Below are 10,000 nucleotides of genomic sequence, written 5' to 3'. Positions count from 1 at the left end.
TCGATTAAATGAAGAACAAAAAAAAACTCGAAATCAGTATTGAGCAGCGTGAAACGCGCAAAGTGATTCTAGTGCTCTAGCCCCCATCCCCCTTTTTCCCGTAAAACGCTCCCCATGCGTGTCTGTATTTTACGTGACCATCACTCACGAACGCCCCCCAATCGCGATAACGATCGCATATTTATGCGCTTCGATAAAGCAAAATCAGCGACCAGCCAAAGACGAAAAACAAACACATACACGAACGCACGCATGAAGCGTTTCGGTTCGATTTCGGTTGACCTTTTAGGGAGGTGGAGGTGGCCTTAACACCCCCCCCCCCCCCCCCTCCGTGCGAGGACCTCGTTGCGTTACGTTGTGATAAAAATCGGAAAGCTCGGAATTGGATCGGGTTTCAAATTCATTTTCACGACCCTTTGGGGAGCAACGTTTCCGGTGGAAGCTTCTCGACGGCGCGTTGTTCGCGAACTGGCCGCAGAAAGTGACAAGTGACCCTTCGAGTCAGCTAGAGCATCACCACCAGAATGGGTCACATACATATTGACTTCTTGTGGTGGTGGTGGTGGTTCAGTTCGATTCGATTCCCTTGACAGCGCACCAGTGAAGTGGATAGCAAATCCTCGTTTCTAGCGGGTGGTTGTCGAAATGATGACGGATCAGGATTAGGTTTGCTTTGTGACCCCTCATGCCTCCATTCTTCTGGAATGTCTTTCCATCGTCCATCGGTGGCCGAGAATTCTGGGGACAAAACCACAGGAGATTTTTCTATTGCTTATCAAGCATCATCTTCGTTGGCTTCGATCCACCATCAACCCGCCATTGTCAGTTGTGTCAGCAGCGGAGGTAGCGACGCGCTAAGCCATCAACGTCAAACCGTGCTCAAGAAGGGCCGACATTCACTCGCTCGCTCGCTCGCTCATCCTATATCCGGAGCTTATTGCATCCTCCTCGCCCCACTTCGTCTGCTTGCGCCACCTGGACCACGGTTCCAGTGGCGAATGACCACTTGACTCGCTCGGGGTTTACTCGGACGTCCTTGAGCCTTGAGGGCGGAGATGGATAATCAAACATCCAGCAAGCAAGCGACCGGCGTGCGGTTATAAAAATACAACCGTGACGAATGCCAAAGGAATCGATCGACCATCCCAGTCCCCGTTCTTTTCAACCTTGATCGACCCCCCACTGAGTACATACGGAGAACAGTAGTCCTCTTTTTTCCAGGGAAAATCGTCAAAATCGCCAACGGATACACAGGTCGACCGCTGCGGTCACAGTGGTCCGGCGGTCGTTACCGGTTCTCCAAATCATCCAACTGTCAATCCCCGTCGGTACACCCTCGGGTGTTTCGTGGGAGTAGGGGGGCGAGGACGTTAAACCGACCGGTCAGCCTCTTGATCTTCACGACGAAAATGTAGCAACAGCAGCAGCAGCTCTCGAAATTCAATTATGCAAATCACGAATACTAAAATATGTAAACTATCTCTGCCCTCTGCCGACGCGACCTCATGAGCATCTTGAGGCACCCAGAGGGAAGGAGAGAGACAGGATAAACATTGAAAAGAAAGGAAGGATCGGAACCGGCACAGGGCGGGGCTAAGTCGCCGGGATTACATCGTGCTTTGTGCTCGATGAAGTGGCACGATTGCGGATTAGCATACGCCAGTGTCTACGGCAAAGGTTCTACTCCCGCTCCACCTGCCCTAAGCTTGTTTGTTCTTTGCTGTCTCACGCCGGGCAGGGAGCAAACGGCCAGAGGCGGACAGGTTTAATAACGGGATCCCTTTCGGAAGGGAATCTTCTGACCAAACAAACCAACGGCGATACGGGAGCGTACGATATGCAGCTAATAGTTGGAGTGTCTGCGTTGTATTAGAGGATAGAGGAAGCTTCACAGTACCGCGTTCGACCTTGATCCCAATTCGGCCCATAAAACGGCAACGAAGGTGCAGGCCCGCAAGATCGGGCCACCCGGCTGCAAGGGGACAAAATTGTGTTAAGCCCATAAATTGACGGCTTTATTATTGCGCCTAATAGCTTCTAATACGCCGATAATTCAATTTCCTCGTTGGTTGGTTCCCGGTGAGCAACAAGCCAGCTCTCCAGCCCATTTCCCGATCCGAAGAAAGGTTGAAAGTTGACACCCGTTGGCCCCTTTTTGCCGCCGCCGCCACCACCACCACCACTAGCGCTCGTCATTAGCAAGTCTCGAAGACGGAACTTCCCGAGCCCGTACACCTTAAACGGATGTCAAAACCACCGAGCTGGGTGGTTGGGGGAGAGAGGCCTTAACCTCTTTAAGGTGGAAGCGAAGAAAACTGGAAAACTAAAGTTTTCGTTCCCGGGTCAGGCGATCCGTTCCGGTGATAGTGTATTCTTGGTGGGAGAGCTTCGAAGAAAGGATTACACTCACACCTCCTCCTCGCACCCATACCCAGCGTACTCACACGGGTCCGGTCGGTCTACCGGTTACGCTTGGCTGAACTTTTGACATTCTCTCAACCGAGTCTTGATGGTGGTGTCCCGGTATCCTCGTGTGCTTGTCTTGCTGTCATGTTGGTGAACCATTGCAAACACAGGACACGACATAGTGTCGCGTGTATTCCGATCCTTTTTAGCATCGAGCGAGCATAGTGTGCTGTCTGGGACCTCTGACCAGTGTTCTTCTACCATAAACGTGACGGATGTGAGTAGATGGTAGCTCCTTATGGAAGGATTGTGCATCGATGTCACGCTGCGGAAATTATTCTTTCCGTTTGGCGATGCATTACGCTTAAAAGGACACAGGCAGCAGCCACTATCCAACGGTGCATCTTAGTCACGGAAGGTGAGGTCGATAAATTTGACTTGATACTCACCAGCCATCCGGTTCTCCCCAGAAACGGAGCGAGAGAGAGAGAGAGAGAACAGTGAAGGTGACACAGACACGCACACATCTGCACAATGACAACGCTTATGTTAAGCATCGATGTCCTCATTCGCCTTTCGACAAAAGGACACTCGTTTGATCAACACTGCGGAGATGCGGAGTCACGAAGTACCTCTCGCTTTGGCACCGCATGACTTTTGCCTCATCATGGCTAATGCTCTTCCATTTAAGCTCCGCTTCCACATTTGATGACACTTCCGTTCAATTCAAAGTTCTCAACATGAACGGTTAACGTGACCGAACGCCATTACAGTCGAAAAGGAGCCAAATGCCGGAAACCGAACGAAGATGGAGAAACCATCTTGATCACTCCAGTATCCTGCCAGCTCTCTCACAGTGTCGCATAATTGCGTGGCGAGCAGCGCTCAAGTGTAGAGCTGCAATAAACAGATCCAAAGGGAAGCATCCCCTCGAAACGGAGACGCAAAAGATCTCAGCAAACCGATTGCAAGCTTAAGTCTTGGCAAACCACTTACTGGAACAAACCGATGTGTTGGTGTGACACCAGGCACCACATTCCACGGCTGCCAGGCGTATTTCCACCTTTTCCATGGCGATTGGCTCGATTGCGATAAGCCAGATGATGCGGGGGGGGCGGTTTGACTTTTTGCAATTTCGTGACCCACCCCAAAAAACAGGGAACAGAAAACGGTGCGCTGCCTGTGGTGCTGTGGTTGTTTAAGAAATGAGAAGCGGATGCCTTCACTCTCCGGTGCTACCGGTGCTAGTGCTCTTGCCTACCGCCCTCGAGCGGTTACAATTAATGCCCTGAAAGCATCCCGGAACCGTCGCCAGCAGTTCGAGAACCCCCCCAGCGTTGGAGAAGGGCTTAATGATTGCGAAAATTGCCTCGAAAGAACTCATTGTTTCGACTGGTTGCCATGAAATGCCTGGGTAACCAGTGAGGGAAGTGGTTTCACACTTTAACACTAGCACCCTGCCTCATCTACGGAAGCAACGGTTGGTTTTTGTAATGTAGTTTATTTTCCAAACATTCCACAAAACAGGGAGAGCTTTTGGAGTGGCAAACCAGAAGCTTTGCGAAAGCTGAAGCACGGTTTCAATATATTCCAGAAACCAGAATACTAATTGATCGCTTAAGCTGTCTACAAATTGAAACTAGCACCGTTCTGTAGCAGAGTTTATCGGAGTTGAACCATCTTCCCTTCTTTTATGACTCTTGTTTGTACATTTCCTCTAAACAGTTCAAATAGTGGACATCACTCTAACGGGTCTCAAACTCGCTACTCGCCAACTTGATTTGTGTTTTTTGAACATTAATTGTATGTTCTATGTAATTTTATTCTATGCATATGTTGAAATCGGCTATTAGTAATGTAGGAATAGTTTAATGAAAAATCATTTTTTGAACATTTCAACATTCAGCACATATTAAAGATTGAAATCTCTGGGCCATTTAACCAATTAAAATTCTATTACAAACTTCTGAAAGTACCGGCTACCTGGCGCCTCCATTTCGATGGGCGCCTCCATCGTTGAGTATCGGCAAGGGAGCTAAATCATTTCTTAATCCCAGCACGGTGACCAGCTGTGGAAAAGCCTTAAACTATCTAGCCACGTTTGGTGAGAGAATGCAAATTCAATAAAGCCATGCACCCCCCGGTTATGCGGTGAAATGGCCCGCTGACTGGCTGTTACTTTCTTCTTCGCTAACATGAGTTTGAGACCGCCGCTCAATACGATAGCCAGCAATCTGTATCTCTGTTCACTGTGTGCATTAAGGTAGTAGCAGTAGCCCTTGCAGTAGCAGTTGCGTTAGTAGAAAACGTGCTAGAGATATCCGGCCTGGTGTGAGTTGAACCAACAGTAAAGTTCTTCGACGTTCGCCGTCAAACAAACAAACAAACTAGACGTAGTAAAGTTCTTCTAGCAGAGCAACCGCGTACACATTAGGTAGCCGCCAATTAGTCGGCAAAATTTTCCTCACTCCACCCGCGTAGTAGTTGCTGTCCATTGTGTGAGCAACCGGAACACCGGATGCAACGATGCCAGAATGTGTATGATGGTGATGATGATAGGATTTGTGTACAGCTCCATGGACCGATTGGCGTAGATAGTGATGAAGCATTCTGCGGCTAAAGACAAACATACATGCTATGCTATCTCAACGCGCGAGCATAAACAATCATCGAAAAGCACTACAGCGGCCATCTTCTGCTAGTTTTGCCTCGTGTGTGATCTTGTGTTTGTTTGTTGCAAATTTACGTTCCTTTCTGTTCTCGTTGTACATGATTTTTGCTCATTTTTCCTTGTTCTCCTTCCATCCTTGCATAAATCCTTCACTCTGCTGCGAGCAATTGCATTGGAGCCATAGCATCGTTAAACTAATCGCAAACTTTTCTCTTCTTGCTTTCTCTCTTTCTCTCTTTCTCTCTCTCTTTTTCTCTTTTCTTTCTATCTCTTTCTCTCTTTTTATCTCTTCTTCATCCACCCACAAACACACGCACGCACTCGATTTGGCAAACCTGCGATTCTGCATCAGGTTATAATCTCCGGTTGGTAGCTAACGTGTGCGACTGAGCGTGATAGGGAATAGATAACGTATAGGTGGCGTAGAGTTACTCCAGAGGAGCGCAGGGCTTTAGGAGCGGTAACATGATAGAGCAAAGACCAAAACATGTCCTAGGTAGCAACAACGTTTAGAGATTATGCTGTGAGAGGCCAGACTGTACGGAACGAACCTGGAACCATCAGAATAGTAGAACAGCGAGCGAGCGAGCGACGAAGAAAGAGAGAGAGAGAGAGAGAGAGAGAGAGAGAGAGAGAGAGAGAGAGAGAGAGAGAGAGAGACCAAAAAAAAACGTTAAATCATAAGGATATAGACATAATTTTTAGCTTACTTTCTACTCCTTGTCGAATGCGCGACATCGTGGCTCAACAGTGTAGTGAAGGGACCCCGCAGAACACACCGATAGGAAAGACCCAGTGTAGCATAAATGTGTATGTGTGTTTGTGCGAGTGTGCGTGATGACGATGATCGGCCGCCTGACCAACCTCAACCCCGAAGAGCTTTAAAACAGTGTTTTCGATAGCAGCGTTCAGAGAGAGGGATGACTAGCACCACCACTACAACCACTACTACTACTACTACTGCTACAGGACTGCTGCAGCTGAGACTACTAGTGCTACGGATGGATACACTGATCGGCCAGCTAGCATGCATGCCAGCCAGAATCGATAGCATAAACGAACCAATCCCGAGCAGCAGCAGAAGAAGCAGCACGATTTCGTTATCGCAACTAGCATAAAGCGAACTGCGAACGGATGTTTTATACTGAATCTGTTTTAGTGTTAGTGTTGCTACCAAAGTTTAAATCCAAACACACCGTATGGAAGGATTAATTCGTTTTATCTGCGTACATATAAATATATATTTGTATAACGGAATTGTACCGCGATCAGCTACTGGATTTAGGGTAAGACTGTACAGCATCTAATCGTTAGGCAAGACACAGAGGCACACTGAGCTAAGGAAGCATCATTTAGCACCTAGAGAGCAGAAAGCAGAAACAAACAAAGAGACCAACACTACCATGTGCGTGCGGTGCGGTGCGAAAGGGTAGCAGCTAGCCTAAGCTAAACCATCAAGAATAGCATCAACGACCTTTGATCACTATTTTTATAAAGAAAAAAAAAGCAAAGAATCGAAAGACCATCTCAAGAGAATCATTAGTAGCATCAAGCAGCAAACCGAAACATAATCGCGAATGATCGGCAATCGTAGCATTCAGGATCAGGACCAGGAGGAGGATCCCTATTTTCCTACGCAAATTATAAGTAATCAGGCCATCCCCTTCCTCTTTTCCTCCTCCTCCTCTCTCCCCCATAGGTTTTTTGAACTCGATATCGAAATAAAGTTTAACAAAAATGTGAACATTGAAATGGGTAAAATGGAGTGACAACAAACCGACACCATCTGTTCGCACCATCGTTCTGTGTTTGTTCTTTTCATCATTCAGGTCTCATGAGACCTGGGCCCATGGCGCGGGCTGGCATAAGATACGCTTTACCACAAACACAAACGATGCTGGTTTCCATTTGATGTTCAAGGCGTAGCGAGTGCTAGAGGATATTCGAAACGAAATACATCAAACGCGCCTGCAAGCGCACTCGTCCCGCGGCCCTATCGTTCATACTACATGTCTATTCCTCGTGCTGTCATGATCAGATAAAAAAAAATTAAACAAAAAGACAAAAGCTCATAAAAACCGCACACCCGGAGCATCCCCTCGGGGAAACCAACGGTTCATAATGATAAATCACTGAAGTGCTGCTGCTGCTGCGACGAGCGAAACAACATCGCGAACGTTCGCGCACACGCTTGGAACGAACTGCCGTTGGACTTTGAAATTGTCACGATCTCTCGGCGCTCCTAGCGGTGTGCGGAATGGCCCATCCACGGCCCAATCTCAGTGGGATCGTTGCGCTGCCCTTTCGCCGCTCGCGGTCCACTTGGGACTCACGTTTGAATGAATGCTCGCAATCGGGACCGATTTAACTTCTCAACGAGCATCCGCGATCCGCGTCACGGCCACACTGTCTAGGGTTGTGCCAAACCATTTACATGCAATCATGAGCCATTCCGCGTTCCCCACACTTCCGCACCTTGCCCGGAGTCTCATTTAAACTTTCGCGACAATCCTCTTTTGTGTCCCGGTGAGGCAAACTGATGTGTCTTCGGGGCCCTGGGATTAGGGTCATCGTAGAAGGGAGGAAGAAAAGGGAAACAGGACATGACGGACAGTGGCCGATTTGCAACGAGCGAGATGTAAATCATCGTCGTCGAGAGTTTGCCGGGGGAAAAATCGAAAGCAATCGTGGTGCTCCCTTGCGTTGGCTCACTGTTTGGATACATTCGGAGTAATTTGCATAACACTCGGTGCCTGGAATCCCTGTGTCCACTCGTTATTGTTGGCGCATCGTTTCGCTTCCTTGCCAATTCGAGTGGATTGTAATTGTGTGATGGTGGAATATTCATGACCTTTTTTTTTTGTATCCGTTAGGCCAAAAGCAATCGAGTTGAGAGATTGAGAATTGAGGATCCGGCGATCGGTTCATTAAACGTTCGAGTGCGCGAGGACTCATTAGACTTTTGCATGGATCACTTGGCATCGCAGGATCATCTTCAGATTGCTTTTCATCTCCAATCATGCGCTGCCTGTTTTAATCAACTTCCGTGCTTCGTTTCGATCGCCTTGTTAGCAGTTGTTAGCATTACTTGTTGTTGTGTTTATGGTTTGTTAATGGAGGAACTAGAATTCCTCCTTTTTAAAAAGCGAAAAAAGCGACAACATACCACAGCCCATTCTTTGCGTACCAATGCCTAATTAGCCAGCCCGTTGGACCACATTAATGCTTTGGGCGCTTTTAAGTGAAAACCATGCCATGCCAGCACCCTATCCTCGCCTTTCCTCAATCCTTGCTGCTCTCGGTGGGCTCATAAAATGAAAATCCATTCACCTTGGGGGGACATTGGCACCATTCGCCATTGCTGCGAATAGATGCGAAGGTGGGGAAGTCCGTAATTAGGGTCCGTGTCCCGTGTTGGGCCCAACTATCATCAGTCGCCTTTTGTTTTCGCTCACTCCGGACCGTCCTGCCTGGCCGTTCCTTCGTTTCCATTTTGCAACATCCGTTGTAGTAGTGGACGTAGTGGTACTAATAGTAATAGTAGTAGAAGTAGCAGCAACATCACCATTGCTTCATTTCATAAAGTCAATGTTTTGGAGAGAAAAAGAGAGCTGCTTGTTGCTGCTTGTTGGCCAACCACCCCCACCACCCCCCCCCCCCCTGCGTGGGCTAGCATTTTTCGCTTCGTCATCCCATTTGTGTCAATCATAAAACACCCGCCGGATGGTGATGAGTGAAACAACGGCAGGGCGCATCGGCTGCTGACCCTATGCTATCATGCTTCCCTGCTATCATCGCATTTCGGTTGTCGGCCTGGGGGCAGGGGCCTCGGAAAAAAAACCGACGAATCATGCCGGCAAGAACGCAAACCGAAAACGCTTGACACGCTTTGCGATCCGCTTTGCTTCTTCCTAGCGCCCCGAGTGGCTGGAATGATTTTTGAGAATGTTTTATGTAATTAAATTAATTGTCCCCCATCTCTTTTTCCCCACTCGGTGGACGTGCTTCACACGATAGCGAGAAGGATTCCGTTCGGATCCTGGCTGCCGCTGACAAGCGGCGTCGCTTCTTCACCGGCAGCACGGGGACGAAGGAGCGCTTCTGAGCAGCAACAGCTTCGCGTGGGCATCGTGCAGCATCGCGTGCCATGTGCGTTGTCAAACGTCCCGGTGGTTGTTGCTTAAAGACTCATCATCACGTATACGCTCACGTGCATTCGGTTTCAACTGGTAGCGGTCACGACACGGTAGCGACTGTCGCCCTTTCTGCTTGCGTCAAGTGACCGCGCACCGTTTTGCAACAACAACCACAACAGCAACAACCGTGTCCAGAAGGGAGGGAGTGGCACCAGCCAGCCAGTGGCAATTGGCCAAAAAGCACAAGATCCTTCCGCCCGAGCGCCGCGAATGGTGCCGGTGATGGAGATGGCTTAATTCCGAGAGTAAATATTTATCCAGATAACCATCTCAGCTCGGATCGTCTCGGATGGTACGCTGCGCGGGTGTGTGCGTTGCCAAAAACAAGCGCTCGAAACACAATGGAGCAAAAAAAAAAACAACGAAACCAAACCAGCGGGATGGCACTCCAGAGGGTATATCACTTACCCTTGTTGAGCAAAACGGAGAAGAGCTTTCAGCGGCATCGAGCTGACGGTGGTAGTAAGCGCGGTAATTAGGGAGCGATGCCATCCTTCCTCTCTCTCTCGCTTGTTTTTCGTGGCGGATTTCGAAGAAAGAAAATTCCGTTGGAAAATCCCTAAAATGGTGCCGTCGGTCGTCAGTTGAGTAAACAGAGAGTGCGTATTGCGCCAATTAGCGTGTAATTGTTACGGATACGTGCTGTGATGGATCCGTACCGCGTTGTCCAATTAAAGTTCTGAGCTTTTTTGCCGGCCCACGAGTGGTGCCACTCATCGGTATGTTC

General features: G+C 48.6%; 1 protein-coding gene across 3 annotated transcripts in view; it reads left to right on the top strand.

Moving 5' to 3' along the window:
- LOC126575966 (uncharacterized) overlaps positions 1–10,000 on the top strand; it is a 102,405-nt gene that overhangs the window by 90,083 nt on the left and 2,322 nt on the right. For 2 of the 3 annotated variants that reach the window (XM_050236984.1, XM_050236983.1), the window contains exon 10: positions 9,095–10,000. This exon is cut by the window's right edge and continues 2,322 nt beyond it. In XM_050236984.1, coding sequence (XP_050092941.1) covers positions 9,095–9,182 — 88 coding nt within the window. In that variant the 3' untranslated portion in view covers positions 9,183–10,000. Of the gene's footprint in view, positions 1–5,429; positions 8,378–9,094 lie in introns of those variants that run through there. The other variant, XM_050236985.1, reaches the window with a different exon arrangement.

This window comes from Anopheles aquasalis, chromosome 3 (genome assembly GCF_943734665.1).
Source record: "Anopheles aquasalis chromosome 3, idAnoAquaMG_Q_19, whole genome shotgun sequence".
Classification (NCBI taxonomy): Eukaryota; Metazoa; Arthropoda; class Insecta; order Diptera; family Culicidae; genus Anopheles; species Anopheles aquasalis.
The sequence above is the reverse complement of the archived record's forward strand: the minus strand, read 5'-3'. Positions and strand labels throughout refer to the sequence as shown.